Source organism: Chenopodium album, chromosome 2 (genome assembly GCF_948465745.1).
Source record: "Chenopodium album chromosome 2, dcCheAlbu1.1, whole genome shotgun sequence".
Classification (NCBI taxonomy): domain Eukaryota; kingdom Viridiplantae; phylum Streptophyta; class Magnoliopsida; order Caryophyllales; family Amaranthaceae; genus Chenopodium; species Chenopodium album.
In genome coordinates this window covers 72,884,970-72,907,081 of record NC_137835.1, presented here as the reverse complement: position 1 = coordinate 72,907,081, position 22,112 = coordinate 72,884,970, and the positions used below count along the sequence as shown (strand labels likewise).

The window sequence follows — 22,112 nt, the reverse complement described above, 5'->3', positions numbered from 1 at the left end:
TCCATTTAGACCTCGAGAAGAAAACTAGGATGTCCTTTGTCTAGAAGTACCATATCTAAGTGCAATTGGGGCTCTAATGTATCTAGCTAACAATACTAGACCAGACATAGCTTTTTCTGTGAATTTGTTAGCCAGGTTTAGCAACGCACCAACGAAGAGACATTGGAAAGGAGTAAAACACTTATTGCGATATCTACGAGGAACGAAAGATCTTGGTTTGTTTTATCAATCAAGGCAAGATGCCACCCTCATCGGATATGCATATGCTGGATATCTATCAAACCCACAAAATGCCAAGTCACAAACTAGATATCTGTTCACCTATGGTGGAACTGCAATTTCTTGAAAATCAACAAAGCAAACCTTGACTGCGAAATCATCAAATCATGCTGAGTTGATTTCCCTTTATGAAGCAGGACGCGAGTGCGTATGGCTAAGGTCAATGATCGGCAATATTCAAGAAGAATGTGGGATGAAAGAAGTAACTGAAAATCCAACCATCATTTACGAAGACAATACTGCATGCATTGCGCAAGTGATCGACGGGTACATCAAAGGTGATAGGACAAAACATCTATCACCAAAATTGTTCTTTACACACGATTTACAGAAGGAAGGGAAGATAAATGTCCAACAGATCCAATCATGTGATAATTTCGCAGACTTGTTTACAAAGTCCTTACCTTCAAAAAGTTTTGAGTGGTTGGTTCACAAGATTGGAATGCGTCATCTTCATAAGTTACATTAAAATCAGGGGGAGTATTATATGCACTGCACTCTTTTTCCTTTCGATCAAGTTTTTATCCCAATGGGTTTTTCCTGACAAGGTTTTTAATGAGGCAGTACACTACAGCATATAATAGAATATTGTTTTTCTTTTCCCTAGCAAGATTTTAATTAGACAACATTTACTCAACTTCGTGTGGACATTCAAGGGGGAGTGTTATGAAGTAACTTGTGTCATTGTGTGAATGCCACACAATTATTGATCTTTTAGATAACACCATTAAATGCATAGGCAATATTTTTCAAACCTAGTAACCTATATGTGACTTGTGTATAGCTAGTAGAAGTAGCATGTTTCTACTATAAATACACGGTGAAATGCATTTGCAAATTCACCCCATTTTCTCATTTTCATCTATAGTGCAATAACATTACATATAGTAAAATACTTGGCTCTCTCTATATAATGTATATAAATTATAACAATACTCTCATATTATCCAATTCCGCCATGGGAGCAGCAGAGTAACAGCAGCAAAAGCAACAGCAAATCCATCCTCCATTCCTCCACCATTCTACTCTCTAACAATCTCTGCAACTACATAAAATGCTACTCTCCTTTCTCTCTCCTCTCCACCTCTCTTCCACCACTCTCACCACTCCCCGCCGCTTCACCTCCGCCGCCGTCCGCACCCAACCACCACCACCTCCACCACCGTCAGCTCCGCCTACTTCTCTCTCCTTAAACCCTAACAACCTCAATTCTTCACCTCCTTCTTCTTCTCTCTCTTGCGCTCTTCAGTGCCCCCATTTTCACTCGTATGTTCTTCAATTTCTTCTTTGCCTTGAAATTCTATTTCAATTTTGTTCAAATTTGTTGATTTTATTTGATTTTTGTTAGTTGTTCGGGTTGTACGCACGAGTACGACCTCCATCATCCGAGTATTGTTGATGAGGCTGCCGAGTTCTTCAAGCGTTACGGTGTTCCCGATTTTACTTTCGACAGTTGTAGACTGGTATGACAATTGCATTAATTCATTTCATTTAAGTATTAATTTTTGTTTTTGTTGTGGATAATTTGTTGTAAGGTTAAAAGAAACTACTATTTGATGATTTATGCAATTTTTATATCAATTTGTTCATTCCTGACTAATAATATGTTTGCTATTGTTCAAATATTCAAATTATTACCTCCATCCAACTTTGATAGGCCACATTCAGTCGACCTTCATAGTTTACGTTTGGTGTAATTTTTAAGGGATAACAGTTGAAAATAAGTATTTTATTATGAGACCGCGACCACTTTTTGTTAAAAAAATTTAAAAAGTAAGTGATACAGAAGTTAACACTACCTCATTTCATATTATTTGCAACGGTTTGACGTTTTCTACCTAATGTCAAATCGTTGCAAATAATATGAAACAGTGGTAGTTGTTTAACTTAAAAGATGTGAATAGTGACCTGTTATTTGGGACATAAAAACTCAGGATTGTACTCCATAGCTTATAGAAGAAGGGGAGGGTGGTTCATGCAAATGCATACAAGGCGTAATATGATTTTTATGTTATGTTTCCAAAATGAGAAGATAATTGTTGTACAAAACCTGAGGTGTTGTTTCTGTTTAAATCTTTATTGTTGTAGAATCTCTTGGTATGAATTAGTGTAGTATATTTTGAGTTCTGTTTAGTAATATGGAATCAATTTCATTTTAATGTTAATTATGTCGAAATTGGAATGCAGTATGGTTGGAGATGTCGGGCAAAGCTTGCTGTACGCGGTTCATCAGCTAACCCTATGATTGGCCTGTATGAGGAGGGTACACATAATGTTGTGGACATTCCTGAATGCAGAGGTTTGACTTTTGAGCTCTATCCCACAGTTTTACATGTTTAGAATAACAATTTTGACCGTGTTACTATCATGTTCGACATATTACTTTGACAAAAGAAGTTGGTTGTAGCAAATCAAACTAATTTCAGATTAGCAAAAATTGGTTGATTTGAGCAAAATTAAGTTGAACAGGACATGGGCTTCTAGCCTTCTTGTTCATTCATCTGTTGATTACATTATCTAATCGTGTCTGTTAATTGGGTTGCAGCTCATCATCCCAACATTAACGCAGCTGTTGAGCTGCTTCGAAAAGGTTTGTTTTTTTAAGCTTGATGTAGAGCATAATTTCACTTATTGTCTATTAATATATTTGAAGTAGTGTTATATACTTATTTATTTTAATTATAAATGTATGGTTTCTTAGGTATTGCTAAATTGGAAGTAGAACCGTATGATGAAGACTTGGGGACCGGTGAACTGCGATATGTGCAAGTTAGTGTTGATATGCTATTTTAGATTTGGTTAGCTAGTTCATATTCATAACCTAATCCATATTATTGAATTTGAGTGTGTGCAGATGGTCGTGACAACGCATAGTACATCACTTCCGTTTACTGAAAGATATAGAAATGGTTATCATCTGTACACATGCTAGCTTAAATTTCAAGTGTTTAATTTGAGATGTTTTGTTTATGTTTTATTATGATGAATCTTTTGGAGCCTTACATACCTTTATTCAGGTAAAGTGCAGGTGACATTAGTTTGGAACTCAAGAAGTGAGACAACACAAAGCTCTGAGAGGCTTAATTCATTGGCTAATGTAAGTTATTTAACTAGATAAGGAGATCCAAAACAAATTTTATGCTGCTTATGCATCACTTTTGAGATTGTGTTTTTGGGAAGAACATATCATGGAAAATAAAGAAATATTAAATCAAACTAGGATTAGTGACCATATTTTAGCAAAATACTTATTAGGATATTAGCTTTTTTGGGATTCAACATGTGATAGCGTGAAGAATCTATATATAAAATTAAGACAATGCTTCAATCAATGCTTACTTTTGATGTTTATAGACTAAGTAGCCCTAAAATCTCATATAATATGATTATATTGAACCCTACTCCCCCAAAGTTAAAATTGTTTCATAGTTAATTTACTTTGTGTGATTAACTTTAATAGGCAAATAGGGAGAGAGATTGAGAGAATAATTTAACCGAATTTTGAAGAAGACTATTGGCAGCAGGAGAAGATATTTTCTGCACTTTCTATACAATGAGGGAATGCGTTTAGGGTATAGCTTTGCAGAGGGTTTATGAAAAGGGTATGGTCTGTACTTAACGTTTATAAGAAAGAGCTCTAAACCTTTGACAAGAGCTGTTGACAAGCTCTTCCCATAAGTCAGGGAATAATGATGAGGCCCATAAACATAAGTCTATTAATTTTACATGTCTTTCTGTAGTCTAGAGATGGAGATCCATAGATTCTGCAAAAGAGAGAAAGAAAGATCCTATTTCTTACTTTCGTAGTCTCTTTATTACAAAAAGTACCATCAGATAGTCATATATCGGAGGGTGATATTCTTGTATGGGAAAACCTCAAGACCCTCAAATATTTGTATGTGTGTGGCTTGTCAATCAACCAAGCACCATAGTTTTCTATCAGGAAAGTATAAGCATGCAACAACTGTATACCTTTGTATTTTTCAATTTTCATCACTTTTCCGGCCAAAAGCCCCAAATAAGTGTAGGTTCATACAGACATACTACTTAGCACTCATTTTTATTTGGTAAGGACCAAGGTTTCTAAAATCTGGAACTTATTCTCCACTCGTTGAGATAATTTGAGAAAATTGATATGCAAGCAACACCCCCCAAAAAAAAAAGGTTCGATCACATTAATGACTTATAACGAGCTGGTTGAGTACTAGCTGCACATACTAGGAGGGAACTGAGATGAAAGAATAATTTTTCTAGCCGCTTATTTTTATGTCAGTGTTTACAGTTTTACACTCACTTAAATAGGGGTGCTTAGATATTTGGTGCGGACTTTTTGACACAGATATTATATAGAAAAGAGTATACAACTTTTATTTTTGGTTGTCGATGGAAGCCCTAACATCGCCTATATGATGAAGGGGTGGATTGTATTGAAAATTATTATATACACTTGGGAGTAAGGTGCACCTAATGTTATTTTCTGTTCATTCAATATTTTTTGAGCTAAAAATATCAAATGAGTAAAAAAATACCATCCTTAGGTGCCAATATAATGTAAAAATATAGTTTAAGCTGATTAGGAGGATATTTTTTTTTCGTCAATAGTTGTTTTCTTATTGCTGTCTTCATAATAGAAAGTGGTTGTTATGGTCAAAAGTGTGCTCTGATTATTGCTCATCCCCTCTTAGAGAAACATTTATGTAAGGAGGGAGTAAATGGGAACAACCTATGTTGCCCAAAAGCCCTTTACTTTGGTACAAGGATCAATATATACATATAAGAAACATCCAATGGGAAATTTTTAACATGAGAATGGTAGATGTGCAACTTTTTTTAATCAAGTGTGCAAACTTTTGATGTCGAATGTGTATATTATTTACTACCTTTGTTAATTTTTAGTTGCATCAAAGAAGTTTTTTTATATCTCACAAATAATACCCTCTTTGTTGCAACTAAAAAATTAACGGAGGTAATATTTTTTTTTTTTTTTGAAACGGAAAAAAAATATCACATTCTATTTACTACGTAGAAAACTGCACATAAAATTTGAGCCAAAAATCCTTCTCACTCTCTTTATTAAATTTTTTTTTTTTTGTTTTATGAATATTTTTACTGTTCATTGTATTAGTTATAATCTATTAAGATTTTTGCTTTCAGTTTCTACGGACAAATGGTGGCCAAAGGAGCAATGTTAACATAATTCATTCCGTTTGGGCTAATTTTCAGACTTCAAACAGCAATGTAAGTAAATACTTTGTGTGTCTAGAATATGGTGACATAACCTGTTTTGCTTTCACAACTGACTAGTTAAAAGCACTCTTTGGGATATCCAACTCTTCCTTTATTTATTTAAATGTTCTTTCCAGGAGATCCATTAATTTTAGCTCTCTGGGTTTATAATTTAGAGCCTTGCAAAATGATATAGAGTAAATGGAAGGAGAAACGCAATGAAGTAAGAAAAATGGGGAGGGAAGAACATAAGCAAATTTGAACTTATGAGAGATATAAGATAGAAAACAAAGTTAATAACAAATCATTTGTAAGGTACTGCTCCATACACCGTCTTACTAAATCTAGGCAACAGAGTTCTGCCAACCTCTTCTTTAAATTAGTGTAACTAACTATACTACTTAGCATGGGCTTAAAGCTCTTTGACCAAGATACACTTGTTGATAATGCAGATAATTTTTGGCAATAGATGGAGACATCTTGTTGGTGAAAGAGACTTTTGGGAGCATGTTGGAGGAATTGATATCTACCTGACTCCTTCTAGCTTTGGACAAGCAAATACACGGGTATGATACTGTAATCTTGAAAAGACTCTCTCATTCTTAATGAGATGGAATGATGTATGTATAATTCAGGTTTTATTAACATCTACTAAGCATTGTATTTCCTGCCATTTTGGTCTAATCTACATGGTCCATTTTAAGTCATTTATTCATATTTATAATTTGATCGGTTTGGTATTATGATCATATATTTTCTAAGTCTTTGGTCCCATTATGGAAGGACATAGATGCATCTTGCACACTTTTGAAAGTATACACAGCTTATTTGTTTCGGTATTTCTGCAGACTTAAATTTTTTTCTTCATTAATAGGCCTTTGATTCATTGTCTTTCTGCAGACTTACTAATTTTTTTTTCTTCGTTAATAGGCCTTTGATTCATTGCTCCGCAAGTTACATAAGTATGTTCCTTATGGTTCAGCAGTAACTGATTTATATGGAGGAGCTGGTGTTATTGGATTATCATTAGCCGTTGCAAAAAAATGCAGGTAAGAACTTGTCTTTTATATTTAAGAGACTTATACTCCTCTTAACTTATAAAGTAAAAGATTCTGAATCTCATCTTTTAATTAAATTCTATTGTCTTTTCTGCACCTCTTTTTCACGAGGTTCGCAGAAGTGTCAGGTGTGTTGAGATTAACAAGGAGTCAAAGCACTGCTTTGAGAAGACAGTCAGCCGTTTACCAAATGTTGATAGCAACATGAGCTGGCATAACGTAGATGCTGCTCTGGTAAGCTTTGGTCACTCTAATCACTCGATATGTACCTTTCCACGTTTTGGAATTCCTAAATTGTACATTTACTGGCTCAATCCCGTAGACGTTTGGGTTAGGAGGTTCTATAAGACAGTCCATGGTGTCTATCACAACCTCAAAAGTTTGCGTCTATATTTACATGTGATAATGATTGCGATCACTTTGACATATAAGCTATGTTCTTGCTTGTTCTAGTTAGCCACTAACATGGTATATCAATTGTCTGAAGGCAAGAGCCTTAGTTCTCTTGTTTTTAGTTACTGACATGGAAACTGTTTTGGTAGCTAGCGATAGTGTATTGTGTATTTGTGTGTAGTGAGTTTGATAGAACTGTTTTGAGATGTTTGCTGTTGCTTTCAAAACTGCTCTGAGATCTATGGGCAAAGAAGATATTAATGTAGAAGGGATCACGCCTTGTGAAGCTGTTTAATGTTTGAAACGCCAGTATTACAGAAGTGTTATTTGCAGTGAAAATCGTTCATCACGATTGCGTTATGTCCCTTGAAAACTCTTTTAGCTATTTAAATGATGTTTTGTTTATATGATAGTATGACACTAGTGTAAGTTAAACGTTTTGTTGGTGCTGAACCAGTTATTACCTTAATCTCACTGTAAAAAAATTTAGTTTTCCTAGCAAGTTGATTCATGCATGATGTGACCAATTTTTAGGGTGCATTCTAGTCACCTCTATTAGAATGTATCCGAACTTTACTTATTTCAGTCATAAATTGAATTAAAGTAACCCTTAACCGTCGGAATTTATCAACCTTTATCAAAACTTTAATTTTTCGGGAAATAAGTGGAAATAAGGTGAGCAAATCAGGGCTTTAGTGACTATATTGAGGTATATGTGTGCTAGGGATTAGCATGTTTACAGCACTAAAAATGGCAGAAAATAAGAACAATGGTGATTTTATTGATAAGATGGAATTACAATATTGATAAGATGGAATTACACTAATTAGAATGATAATTCTCCAAGTATGAGCTTTCGAGAGGCTCAATCTCTCCCAATAACAAACCTCACAATATTCAACATGTCCTTATTCTTCCTAATGAGGCCTATTTATAGAATATCCCCCCTAACAAACCTCTAACTTATTCCCCAAGTTACTACTAAAGTACTAATAGACTATGACTAACATGCCCTCCCCAAAATTTTTATTCCTTGCAATATTAGAGATGGACTTGATACTACTTTGATAGTGATTGAAGTAGTAGAGCTTTCCCTGATGTAGAGAACTTGCTTATTGGCACTGTGGTTGCTCATATTCTCACTGGGATAGAAAAAGATGTGTTAGATGAAATCACTTTACTCTAATTCACCGCCATCCTACCTTTCCTTTTCAATCTATCTTTCTTTTCCAATTCTCCTTTTGTTTGGACAGGGGAGTAATTCCGTGTGAATAGAGCTTGTAATTTATTGATGTTTGTTACCTGGCCAGGAACCTCTTTCATGGTTGGTGGGATCTGATGTAATTGTGGTTGATCCTCCCCGAAAAGGGCTGGATGACTCACTGCTTAGTGCATTACAGACTATATCATCAGTAAAGCGGAAGGCAGTTGCTTCTTCCAGGTAGTTACTTTCTTTCAATATGGCCGTGATTTTAGGATAAAGAATTTCACAGTTCTGTACTCGCTCATGAACTAATGCGTGAAACTTATTTCAATTTGCTATTTCCTTAATTTGTAGCTCTCCCTCAAATTTGAAAGAGGAAAAAAGACCATGGATCTTGCGAGAAAGAGAAGCTTCTGTCAGTGTACAAGGCTCAAATAGGCCAGATGAAAGTGATGTGCTTCCTCAAACACTTGTTTATATAAGCTGTGGATGGGATAGCTTCAAAAAGGTCCTAATAATAAATGATTCGTCATCATAATTATTATTGCATTGGACATGGACTTAAACTATGCTTTAGTTTAAACAAAATATACAAGTCAGTTTCTAATTTCATAGTTAATCTGCAGGACTGCAAACAGCTGTTATCAAACAAGGCTTGGCTTTTGGAAAAAGCTCATGGCTTTAACTTTTTTCCTGGAACACAAAGGTTAGCCTGATTTGCATCTACATGCTAACCTTCTTGAGAATTTTCAAATTATATGTGTGTTGGTTTATCCACGCTCGTATACTTCAGAGAATCATTCATTAGATTATTAGCAAAGTTAAATTTCGTATTTTTCTACATTATTTCAAGTTTGGACTACACCAATTCTGTTCTGACTTTTTTTTGGGTGAAGAATTGTGTACTTCTTTGGTCATCGTTATGTACAGGGCTTTGTTTGTACTAAATGACCATGGTTGCATGAACTTGTCCACTGGAATTTCCATACCCGAGAACCTAAAAATAACCTAACCCTTCTCCAGGCCCCAACATCCTGATTCTCTGTATCTACAATATTTGTGCATGCTTGTGTGGGTATGCAGTATTAGGATTATCTTTGAGAGCAAGCAAGCGAGTTAGTTGGAGAGGATGGAACGGGAACTGCTATCTACAGTATATAGAAGAGAGATAGGGAGGGAGGCCTGGGGTTGTAAAGTATTTTAGTGATGATTTAATTGCATTGCTAATATGTAGTTCAACCATGTATCAAACTTCCCTAAATCCTCTTCTTCTTCATTCCAAATTTTTTGCTGATTTATTGCGGATTGCTTCATTAAAAGTTTTTATCCATGATGGCGATGATGCATATTTCAGTCTCTCATTCCTGGAAGTTTTAGCTGCCCTATACAGAAACAACATTAAAAATCTAATGAAGTTCATGTACTTCATATAAATATTTGTTCATGTCTCTTTATATTTTCTGCCTATCACTGGGTTTAGAGTTCACACTCTGGATTAGTTGGTAGGATGCAATTTCATTATTAAGGTAATAGTTTGGTCTCATTTAACGTGTGTTGGAAATGTGGAATAGGATCCTAATTTTACTAATGTTTCCCTTTAGTTACTTATATCTGGGTTTGACAAAACTCATAAAATGAAGAAGACTATATTAGTTTGATGCTTTGGTCTTTGTTCAAATGCTCTACAAGTACTCGTCTTGTTTGGTGTAGGCGTGTAGCAAAACCATGCTAGAACATATATGGACAGATTTTGTTCCAACTTAGTTTGAGCAGAGTCTATGGTATCTGGAATGTTCATGCATAGCCTCTGAATTGTATTTATCTTTCTGATATTATCATTGCACATTCATCAGAAGATTAATTGTTTCTAGTTTATTCTGCTCCCCTCAAGTAAACAGATAAGTAATAGTCTTTCTTATAATAGGGATCAGGTTGATATTGCGTGGTGATGCTTTTTCTTAATTTACTAATAACTATATTCTATTTTTGTTGCAGTATTGAGGTTTTGGCCATATTTAAACGAGGTTCTGGGTCGAATGATAAAAAAAAGGCGTCCAAAAAAAAGAAGCCTAAGAAATCATCACAAGGATAATCATAATACTGTATATCTGCATTTGGCTTTAGTTGTTGCGTCAAGGTCTTGGACTTATCCAAGAGTACCGATGTTGGACCTTGATAATGAAGGCATGGCAGAAACCGCTCAATCAATGAGACTAAGCATTGACTAATGCCTCTATGTTTGAATTCGGGCGTGTATGGTTAGCAACATAGAAGCTGAGTAAAGCCAGAAAGGGGAGGAAACTGTACAAGAAATGTTGAATATGATCTCCTATTGCAGTGCTGCTTTTGTAGTGAATGTGTTCCTTTATAGATTGATAATATGTAATGTGTGGGGAGCCTACACAAACTTTACTTATGACTATTCTTTAAAATTTACAACCTTGTACATATTATATAGGAACAAAGAATGCAAAATTGAGAGCTGTGGAAAAAATGCAATGCAAATCTATTGATTCGAGAAGGCAAATTCTGCACATCTGAGCTTTTGGATGAATTCATTTCTGCTTTTCCCTGCCTTTGGCTCTTGCTATGTGAGGGAACACACTCTGAATGTTGTGGGCTCTCAAATCTTGCCTTGTTAAGATTCCGATCACAGGATATATCTGCACAAAGAAATAAAACCATATGATTAGGTGCTGAAACAAGTGACCGCTCAGAAGCTGTTCATTTTCAACTCCTTGGGATATGTCACCCACAAGGCCAAAAGGTTGTATTCACTAAGATTTTTGCAGGTAGTAAGATGTTTTATGAGATGTAACAGATTGTAACTTACCCCATCACCTTGGTACTTTGGTACGATGAGCATATGGCGAAGTGCAACCTGCCTGAACAGTACCATTGCCTTTGCAGCTGACATGTCCTCTATCACGGTATAAGGAGTTTTGTTTGTGAAAGGGTGCAGATCAACATACATCCCCATTTCATGCTTTTCTATGGCTACTTGCTCGAAGTTCAGGTCTCTTTCTGCTAATTCAGCCCAGGTAAATTTCTCTCTTACTTCCCATTCTTCTGTTCTTCTTGGCTGCTCCAAGAACCACTTTTTCTTCAACACAGCTACAAGATGAGCTCTTAAAATTAGCCCGTGCAACTCCCTTGCCTTTATATTGCCTCTTGTTGGGATTGTTGTATGATCATCTATGACAGGGAAACCATTGTGTGTAGTATTTTTCAGGACATCTACAATTCGTGATACTTTCTCAACTCCTCGAAGGCTAACTACTGGAGGCTTCACATCAGCAAGCTCTCCAACAGTGATATTTCTCATCCATGGTTCAGGATTTGCATCTAAGAAAGGTAGGCCTTTTAGATCTAGTATGATCTCATAGATACTCAAGTTAAAGCAATCTCCCACTGATTTTGCAATGAGAAGCACGAGCATTGTTATGGGGAGTAACAAGAGGTTGTTGGTGAGTTCGAGGAAAATCACACAAAGTGACACAGTCATCCTCATTGAGCCAGCCATGAGAGATGCTGCACCTAGGACTGCATAAAGCCCTCGATCAATCTTTGTGTAACTTCCCATGGCAATGCCAAGCAAACGGCCATATGCTGAACCTATGAGAATGATAGGTAGGAAGAGTCCAGAAGGTACAGCAATGCCAAAGGTAAAGAGTCCCAGGATACAATACAACACAAAGTATATCACGAGAGTGATTGGGCGAAACTCTCCTGGTGTATTTGTGGAGAAGATATTTCGAACAGCATCATCATTGGTAGAAAACAGTAAGCTGGCAAGGTCATTGTAATAGCCTTTTGGGCAGTTGAATCTCTTGTAGTTCCCTGTTCTTCCTGTCGTGGAGCAGTCAAAATCTGATTGGGATGGATCACATTCTGTGCAACTCACAAGGAATGGCAAGCCATACATGCACACAGAGGTAAAAACTGAGACCGTAAGACTTAGAAGGATCTTTGCTAATTTTCCCCTCCTGCAGCAGGATAGAATATCTTCAGGAACATGGATCAAAACTCAGTATATAAGGTTTTAGATGATGATGATGGCAATGCAATTTTTTTTTTTTTTTGTTATGAATAGAATGATTTATGTTAATGTCCAAAGAAATGCATCATCACTATTATGAATGTTCATTCAAGTGAAGAAACAGATTTGTGGAAGATATTTATGAATAAAGATGGTAGGATATTGCAAAAAGTGGCTTAATCCCACAATTTGAAAAAGAATCTGTTTGAAAAGAGTGAAATCGTCTTTATAGGAGAGGCTTCTGCCCATGGGGAACTTCCCCTGTTCCCCATGAATTGCTGTGGACATGTAAATATTTTCTATGGACACGGTAGCGTGATTTTTGGATTTGACCTTAGAATGTATAATAAGCGAAGTATAAGCCAGTATTATATTAAAGGTTTTTGAGTTTACAATGCATCAAGTAACATGTGGAACTCTGAAGTTAACTTATATGTTACAGACGTGTTAGAATTTATTTTAAGTGATTATGTAGTGTGATTTAGAAGCAATGATTTGAGAAGAGTATACTTGATGATGATATGTGTATCAATCTAAGAAGATAACTAGTTAGTCTTGTATATCCTAATAGATTTTGTAGTTAATACCCCATCATAAATTCTTTGTCTACAAAACATGATGTAAAAACTGAACAATATATAGTTCCTTTTTGTATTGATTTTTGTTTCTATGACCATGAGACTATGATATATTCAGGTTATCTAGAATCAGATTTGATGAAACAGTAGATTAATTCAAGAAATCAAAATTGGTTTATATGTTGCTTACTCGTTAATGAGATTGTAAAGTCTGAGAATTTTGTGCAGGGCATAGTTGTAAAGACTTCCGAGAACGCCGCCAATGAGTCCTATGAGGGTGACAGGGATGATATCCATCAGATGGTAATGCACAACAACATTGCTCACATCAAACATGATGAGTCCTCCTCTGCCAAAAAGTCCACATTCTCCAGAGCTGCAGTACTCAATGAAAGTCCTGAGCACTACAACCACAACTGCTGTGCTGAAGAAAGTTCTCCAAAGGAGAGCACTCCTCCACCACGTTGCCACTTCTTCCAGAGCAAAGAGAACCCCTCCCACTGGAGACCTAAAAGCTGCACAAACTCCTGAAGAAGATCCACAGGTGATTAGATCTCTCCGATCCCTGTCATTGTTCATGTAACGATACCACCGCCATTTAACACGATGCTTTTCTGTTCCACCCTGGCCTAGTAACGAAGCAATGCATGCTCCAATGTGCACTAAGGGCCCTTCTTTGCCAAGATCCAAGCCAGCAGAGACTGCTCCTATGCTCCCAAATATCTGACATAGCAGAAAAAAGTAACATCTTCAGTCATCATCCAGGTATTATTTCCTCAGTTAAATATTTCATTTATGATTTTTTTTTTTTTTTTTTTTTTTTTTTTTTTTTTTTTGAAATAATCATTTATGTACTCTAGTACCTTATATTATACACAAGTATATCTTTGCTATTCTAAGAAATAGATTTGTGGCCAATATCTTCGTCAAGCTTCATTATTTCTTAGTCTTATTTCTTTGTTAGTCTTTGAAATATTATCCACTTTTAATAGGTTCTCTTGGGTTTCTTTTCTAACTTTTCTGGTGGGGGGAATGGGATATACTTTTTGTATGATCATAAGGTATGAAAAAGCATGTCGAACCAAATAAAGCTTTTTCCCACTATGCGCAATCATTGGCATAGATACTTTGAGCTACAATTAATGCCAATTAAACTCATACCTGCAACTTTTTTTGCCAGACAACTAAAATTTCCTATAACTAAGAATACAGAAAAAGAAAACCTATCGGTGGAATTCCACGAATTTATCTTTTGAAAGAGATGATCATGTCTGAATTATCAGTCAGTGTCAGGTATATGACATATAATCAATATCGGAATATACATTCATATGCTTTCCGATATCAATTATATCTCACATCAGTAATGTTCAAAATCAGATTCACTTTCTAATCTTATTGAATCAAACATGGACAGAGGGATATGGGAATAAGAACATACTAACCTTAACAAGCAAGGTTGGTAATCCATACATATTTGGGGTATCAATACCATTAAGGTATGCTTTGATTTCAGGTATACCAGGTCCAGCAGCAGTAGGAGCAAAGAAAACAACTAACACTGTAGAACTTAGAGTCAGTAAAAAGTTAGCTCCTGTCAACACAATCAACCCCATCATAAACCTGCACCCAAAAAATTTACCTTCAAATTTAGAGTAATATATTTTAATCTTTATTTATTTGAATAAAAATAAATAAATAAATTTATAAAAGATTAAACAATCAGAAATACCTTTCCTGCTCCAGAAAGCCTGACACAAGAAGCAACTTATATCCAGAAATATTCTCAACTGCAAGATTTATAAGGGTAGCTATAAGACCAGTTAACAGTCCCACCAGAAATGCAAGTTTCCATTTCAAGAACACGTATTGTAATACTTGTATCTTAGATCGACTTCTCCAATCTTGTTTAAACAAATCATTCTCATTGATCCTGTAACATCCATAATAAAACAGTCTCTTACAAAACCATTATAACTCGAAGGAGATTCAAGATTGAGTAAGATTAGAGTGAGGAAACGTACTCATAATCAAGGCTTTCTATATACGAAACCTTCGCTCCCACCATAGCTAAGTGACTAGCAGATAGTGTTCTGTTTCTCTTTAAGAGGGGCTGATGTAGGAAGTTGTTTTCAAGGTCTGCTTCTCCATTTACAAAAGCCTCATCTGCTTCCATATTTTGCTGAGTGAGAGCCGTCTCGTCGTCTATCGCATTCGAGTTGGTTCCGTTTGATGGTGGTTCTCCAGTTTCTGCCATGGCTTACTCAGGTTTAATCTTAGTCTTCTCTGCTTCTCAACCTTTTGTTCATAAGTTTCATGAATTAGGTGTGGCTTATATCCCACATTTTATTGATTGCTTGGATAAAGTTACGTATATGTGTATATATCCATATTTTATTATATTTACTGTATATACTATTATAGTATTATTGGCTGGCCCATTTTCCACTCCAATTATTATTAATTCGCCAAGTCATTTTTGACATAGTACCTAATTCTTAGGAACATCCTATTATATGCGGAGAAACTTAAAATAAAACAAGATATTTTCATGACCCTCCATAATTGATAGTTTTCAATTCATCAATTTGGAGAACAACAATTGACACTCGAGATTATTTATATCTATTTGTTCAAATCAAATCTAATTGTGTTTTTTGAATTATTTTCTTGTCTAACTATTTCAAGATTCCACTTAATTAAAAAATACTATTTTGTGTAATAATGTATGTGGTCCTAAGGTCCAAGGGTAAGAAGTAAAAAGTATTAATCATTATTTAGTCGATTGAAATTTTGTCATAAATTTTAAAGCAAATTTTATTTTTGAAAGAAAAAACTTGAGTTTAGTTTTAATGATTGCATACTTGCATATATGGATACGAACTCCATATTCTTCATCACTTTGACTTTTATACTATTTATATATTTTACTTTGATTAATATTTATTATTTGTTGTTAAGGAAAAATATAATCATGTGTGATCTTAGTAAATTTATTTTGATTTATATTTTCCTAAAAATATATAATTTTAAATTTTTTACATATTGATGATTAAAGATATTAATGTTGAAATAGGGTTACAAGTAAATAAAAGCCAAGGAAGTGAAGTGTATCAGTATATCACAACCAAGAATCATTTCTTGATTGGAGGGTGGTTGTGCCACTTGGATTGGGACATTATTGTCCATAATTTTCTTTTTCTGTTTTTTTCTGGAATTTGTTGTCCACGTTATTTATGTAGATTCAATGTCTCTTTCTCTCATAATATCTTTTAATGGTGCTTTAAGGATGTGTTAAATTAAATTATTACCATTCCGTAATTATGATTAAATTTCACTTCTGATGATACTAAGCTAGACAGTGTAGGAATTACCTCTTTGTATGTTTTCATTGATTTCTAAATTATAATGATTATTATGAGTACTAAGAATCTAACTTTCAACTATATTGTGCAAATTCCATGAAAACATGTAATAATCCATGCTTAATGTTTGCGATAACGTATACCGTATAAGAATAGTGTAGAAGTTAAAGTGATACTCTGTACATTTAATTCAAACATGTAATGATTGAGACTTGTTTGGTTCTTTTTAAATCACATACACATGTAATGATCTAGATATTGCATTGACAAACATGTGATGAGAAGTATTGCATTTAAAAGACTTAGGAAGTATTTTATAAATAAAAGTTTTTAGAGTTTATGTTATAATAGATGGTGGCAATACATTTAGTTTTGTAAGGTGACTTTTCAATGTTCATGGAATCATGTTAATGCAACTTTACTTTCTCTCTCAACTAGCATTAACTATTGAAAGAATTAATGTTATTTTTATATTTTAAAAAAAAATCTAATTAGGTTAAATTTATTATTAATCAAATCTTGAAGAATCTATGTGCTCCTATCAGACTGGAGTATATAAAGCAAAGCACTAAAAGTAAGTAGTCCGTATTTTTTTTTTTTTGAAGGGTTATAGCAAGTATTTAGTCGTCTGTCTTCCACCTAAAATCCCTTATTTTATTTTAATATTTTTCTAAAACTATAAATACGTAAGTTTATATCTTGAAGTTTCATTAAGTTGTTTTAAAAAAGAACCAAGTCATCGATTTTGATTGGTTCACATTGAAAAATTGAAATAAAGATTTTATAAGGATTGGAGACCTAAGCAGAATCCCTCAGCCTGGTCTGATTCTGTTCAAAGCTGCTAGCCAGGGAGAAAAGGAATTTGTTCAACCTCAGTTAGAAGTATTAAAATTTCCTTGTACAACATATTGAAATCCTTGTTAAATTCAATCAATCCAATTCGAGGTTGAGGTGGTGAAATAATGACATCGCTTTCCATTTTATATCGGCTATGAGGTTTAGGATTAAACTTTATGGGACTCATTTGAAGGATTTTTGTTATCTTTCCTTTCAACCTCTCAAGTGAGCCCCTTTCTACTTAAAAATAAAAAACAAAAAATAAAAATCAGCCTTATATTCGAATATTGTGGCCATATTTCTTGGAACAATTTTGCTTTACGTTTTTTTTTTCATAATTAAATCACTTATAAAGTATATTATCTTGCCATTAATTAATTTAAATTACTTGAATATAAATTAAAGCACTTAGTCATCAGTCATCACCATGGACCATGTACACACATAAGATCATCGAATGGATTATATGGGATCAATAAACGTTGTACTTATTTAGATGACGCAGTGGTTGCAAAGAAATTGGAAAAAGGTGTTTACAGCTTTACATTGTTAGCCTATACTCAACTATGTGTCATTTTCACTGAATATGTAGTGAATTAGAGAAGATTCCGAATTATTCAATATTTAACAATTTGTCTTAAGAAACGATAAATTAAAAAGAGGAATTTATATAATATGTGAAGCACTTGAAGATGATAGTGGGGGACCAAACCAATGTAAACAATTGGTAGTTGGCATACTTCATCTTGGGGAAGATATTTATGTGTTGTTCCTTGGGGAAGATATTTATGTGTTGTAATTTTGTGTAAAATATTTATGTGTTGCAAACTTGCAAATTTTTAAAGAAAATGGATCAATAGGTATTAGTGGCACGACTAATGAACAAATAAGGAAAAAAAAAAAGAAAAAAAAGAAAAAAAAATCCCTATGTTTTTAATAAAACTAAAAAAGATGTAAAATATTAGTTATTAAGATTTTATAGATAAGGGTATAGAGAAGATTTAAGACATGCATGGACATTCAACCGTGATTAAATAAACTAATTTTGACTCGAAAATTGAGACCATAGTTAACACGTTTTGAAATTTATTTTACATTTGTTCTTGTGGTTGATCATTTTCAAGGTCTTAACATATAGGCAAGCTTAACATTAAGTCACAATTGACAATCTAAACATTTCCATACCAAAAGGTTATACTACATATCAAATCATAAAAAACATTGTACAAATTTGGTTGAAGCGATGGTTGCAAGTAAAAAGTGCTTACTATGTTACTCTATTTTGTGTCATTTTCATTGAATATGCTGTCTAACAAAAAAGATTCTAAAATCATCAAAGTATATTAGAAATTTTATTAAAAGAAAAGCTAAAAAGGAGATAAATTTGACATAATATTGGAAGCACTTGAAGATGATAGTGGGGACCGAATGTAAACGTACTATTAGTTGTTTGCTTACTTCACCTTCAACTAGACATTTAAGTGTGTAATTAAAGAATAATTAAGAGGTGTAATTATTGTCTTTTATGTGTATTAAGAATTAAACCCACATGATTCATTGGTGATTCACATGCATTACACTGATGTTTTAATACGTAGTTGTAGTATGCACATGAAGTAGATGGTCATGTATATCTGTTTTTGTGGACAAATACGCAAAAAAAGGTATGAGAACGACACGTGTTTAGATCCGAATGGTTAAGAGGAAAACAAATTGGTGATGAAAAAAAATTATATGTAAACATGGCTCTTTAGGTTAATCAATGGAACATCTTATCTACAACGAAGGATCAAGAGACTCCTTGGATGTGGAGACTATGAATTCCTTTTGATATTAATTTAATAATATGTTAATTTTATGTTTGGTTCATAGAATCATAGATGAGGTAGAACCGTAGAATAAAGTAAACTGCCATCTGCAATAAGTCTATTGTGCAGAATAGATGGATTACAAGTGATTGTTCAGATTTTTTTACTAAATGTTGTAAAGTATGGGCGTGGTGCAGTATTTGAATTTTTTTACTAAATGTTCAAAATTTGCAATTGTTCAGACGCTTTTACAATATGTTCAAAAGTATAGGCGTAGTACATTGTGATTGTTCATAGTTTTTATTAAATGTTCAAAGTTTTCGATGCTCGGATTTTTTAACTAAATGTTCAAAATTTGCACTTGTTCAAATCTTTTTACTAAATGTTCAGAAGTATAGGCGTGGTACATTGCGATTGTTCAGATATTTTTACTAAATGTTCAAAATTTGCAATTGTTAAAATACTAAAAATGTTCAAAAGTATAGGCGTGGTACATTGCGATAGTTTAGATATTTTTACTAAATGTTCAAAATTTGTGATGTTTGGATTTTTTACTAAATGTTCAAAATTTGCAATTGTTCAGATCTTATTATGAAATGTTCTAAAGTGTAGGTTGCGTGCCGCTATTCTAAATGGACCAGGGTGGACTGCCATAAGGTTTTGGATGAAACTTCCTTAAACTTGTAAATTCAACTCTTTTTATATGACTAGTGCAGCCCAAGTCCGATCCATATATAAATTGGTATCACATCAAAGCCCGAGTTTAGAATCTCCTAAATTGGGGTTTTGATAGAAACTATATAAGGGTTACCTCGATAAGATTTTCAAACGCTAAGAGGATTATTATTATTGTTTACATGTTCAATAATCTGACTTATCTCTAAACTACTAAGGACACTCACAAGTGACGAAGGTGTTGAAACCCTAGGAGATTTAAAAGGAGAATTTTTATACATGCGTTGATAAAAAATTGAAAATTTTTTAAATTACCACCCAAAAATGTAACCATTTTCGAACTAACCACCCGTTTAATTTTTCATTTTAAATTACCACCCTTTAAATTAAATAAATACTCAGATTACCACCAATTTTAAAAATCTGGTGGATTTTCTGTCCGTGGACCCCATCTAACGCTTATTTTGACCATCTTGACTGATTTTTTATCCCAATTTTTCTCTTTAAAAACGCTCTCCTAACTTCAATTCACATTTTTCTCTGTGAAATTTGGTAGAATTTGTTGAAGTAAATGTGAATTAAAGTTTAGAAAGTTTTTTTAAAGAGAAAAATCATGGAAAAAAAATCAGTCTAAAAGGTCAAAATAAATGTTAGGTAGGGCCTATAGACGGAAAATCCACCAGATTTTTGAAATGGGTGGTAATCTGAGCATTTATTTAATTTAAGGGGTGGTAATTTAAAATAGAAAATTAAACGGATGGTTAGTTTGAAAATGGTTACATTTGTGTGTGGTAATTTAAAAATTGGTTTTTTTTTTTAAAATAACACCATAAATTTTACAAAAAATGGATTATAACACCAACAAAAAAAGAACTTTGATTATAACACCACAAAAGATGGATTTCACCACCACTTAACGGTTCTTTGGATGAAAACCGTTAGTAGGGCCCTCAAATTACACGTGTCAATAATCTAATGGTTTAAAATAAATAAAAAAAACTAATAAAAAGAAGGAAAAATTAGAAATAATAATCCCAACTTTCATCAATTTTGGTAGAATAATCCCAACTTTAGATTATACTGGAATAATCCGAACTTTAGGGGGTGTTCTTTTTCTTCAATCCCAAACCGGTCAACAAAAGTCAATGACCTACTATATCAGGTCATTTGACACTTGGCAAGCTCTGATTGGTCCAAAAATTAAAAAATAATAATAATTAAAAAAAAAAAACCAAAAAATCAGAAAATCAGAAAACCCAGCCAACCCCCACCGTCCCCTTCCTCTTCCCCCACCACCATAGCCAGACCGCCACCTCTCCCCTCTCCGGACCGCCGCCTATCCCCCACCCCTTGCGTCGCCGTTTCCCCCCTTCCCGAAACCCCTTCCTATTCCCCCCACGCAACCAACGAAACCCCAATTTCGCAGCCAACGATACCCCAAAACGCAGTTGCCGAAACCCCTGTATCGCAGCCAATGATATCCCAAATCGCAAATTCAAGGTTGTTTCGCAAATTTAGGGGTGATGTTTAGGTGATTTCGGGATTAAGGGAGTGGTTTCAAGTGAGTTTCATGACAGGTGCCGACCGACGTTCGTGGCTGGGAAATTGAGAGGAGAAAGAAAATGAAAAGGGGTTAACGTTTGGCCGGATTTCGTGAGTGGTGGCCGGATTTCGGGGCTGGTGGATGAATTTCGTTGATGGTGGTTGGGTTTCTTGGCTGGCCGGATTTCATGGCTGGTGGTCGGCGTCCATAGTTGGTGGTCGAATTCAAGGATTTTCAGATTTTTTTTTTGTTTTTTTAATTATATTTTTTAACCACTAAATTTGTTACACGTGTCACTTTAACAAAAAAAATAATAAAATTAACCCATTCAACCGGTAACCGGTATTTGGGATTGAAGAAAAAGAACACCCCCTAAAGTTCGGATTATTTCAGTATATATTGAAGTTGGGATTATTCTACCAAAATTGATGAAAGTTGGGATTATTATTTCTAATTTTTCCTAAAAAGAAAAAGATTTTTTTAAAAAAAAAAAAAACCTTAAACCTTAACCCAACCAAGCCCCACCACCGGCACCACCTGCCCTCGCCACCGACAGCCCAAATCCAGCCGCAGCACACCCCTTGCCCCACCAAAACCAGCGACTCAACCCCTTCTCCATCCCCGAAAACTAACCCAGCCCCCATAACCACCTCACGCACCACATCAACCCACCAAAGCAAAGCAGCACTTCGCGCACCGCATCGACCCACGCTACTACCTCGCGCAGTGCACCATCCTACATAACCACCTGGCGCACTACACCTCCACAGCAACCTCGCGTACTCAAGAGAGCAATTTGGATTATTCAATTATAAGCAATTATGGTTTTAGGGTATGTCGATTTCGATTGTTTTAGGGGTGGAGGTGGCTGCTGTGGTGGTTTTCAGGAAGGGGGAAAAGAGTTAGGAAAGGGTTTGTTGATTTGGAGAAAGGGAAGGGCGTGGCTGAGTGGTTCTACCCGTGAAAGCGGCGGGTTTCGGCAGCGGTGGAGAGAGTTCGGCTACCGGCGGTGGAAGATAAGGCTGCCGGCGGTGGAGGAGTATGGCTGGGTTAGGATTTAGTTTTTTTTAAAAAAAATTATATATTTTTTTGAACCAATAAAGCATT

The 22,112-nt window shown here is 34.7% G+C and overlaps 2 protein-coding genes across 2 annotated transcripts; one reads left to right on the top strand and one right to left on the bottom strand.

The window, feature by feature from the left end:
- The first annotated feature begins 1,216 nt into the window (after positions 1–1,216).
- LOC145600451 (uncharacterized) lies at positions 1,217–10,704 on the top strand. Its single transcript, XM_081656344.1, has 15 exons — positions 1,217–1,545; positions 1,628–1,742; positions 2,467–2,578; positions 2,825–2,869; positions 2,981–3,048; positions 3,134–3,188; positions 3,297–3,376; positions 5,434–5,517; positions 5,958–6,071; positions 6,436–6,554; positions 6,683–6,797; positions 8,267–8,397; positions 8,515–8,668; positions 8,787–8,866; positions 10,156–10,704. Exons 1-15 carry the CDS (start codon positions 1,334–1,336, stop codon positions 10,250–10,252), a joined length of 1,581 nt encoding a protein of 526 aa, XP_081512470.1. The 5' UTR covers positions 1,217–1,333; the 3' UTR covers positions 10,253–10,704.
- LOC145600442 (chloride channel protein CLC-b-like) lies at positions 10,505–15,215 on the bottom strand. Its single transcript, XM_081656339.1, has 6 exons — positions 14,802–15,215; positions 14,510–14,710; positions 14,223–14,400; positions 12,968–13,500; positions 10,994–12,146; positions 10,505–10,823 (listed from the first exon to the last, which is right to left on the bottom strand). The coding sequence occupies exons 1-6, from the start codon at positions 15,032–15,034 to the stop codon at positions 10,716–10,718; spliced, it is 2,406 nt and encodes an 801-aa protein (XP_081512465.1). The 5' UTR covers positions 15,035–15,215; the 3' UTR covers positions 10,505–10,715.
- Positions 15,216–22,112: the final 6,897 nt, after the last annotated feature.

What these genes read in the sequence shown, in the direction of transcription:
- LOC145600451 (XM_081656344.1), top strand. Translation starts at nt 1,334, where the DNA reads ATGCTACTCTCCTTTCTCTCTCCTCTCCACCTCTCTTCCACCACTCTC. An exon ending in TACTGAAAGATATAGAAATG is followed by an intron (nt 3,189 to 3,296) that starts GTTATCATCTGT and finishes ACCTTTATTCAG; the next exon opens with GTAAAGTGCAGGTGACATTA. An exon ending in ATAACGTAGATGCTGCTCTG is followed by an intron (nt 6,798 to 8,266) that starts GTAAGCTTTGGT and finishes TTACCTGGCCAG; the next exon opens with GAACCTCTTTCATGGTTGGT.
- LOC145600442 (XM_081656339.1), bottom strand. Translation starts at nt 15,034, where the DNA reads ATGGCAGAAACTGGAGAACCACCATCAAACGGAACCAACTCGAATGCG. An exon ending in GGCTTTCTGGAGCAGGAAAG is followed by an intron (nt 14,401 to 14,509) that starts GTATTTCTGATT and finishes TTTTGGGTGCAG; the next exon opens with GTTTATGATGGGGTTGATTG. An exon ending in TACCAACCTTGCTTGTTAAG is followed by an intron (nt 13,501 to 14,222) that starts GTTAGTATGTTC and finishes CTGCTATGTCAG; the next exon opens with ATATTTGGGAGCATAGGAGC.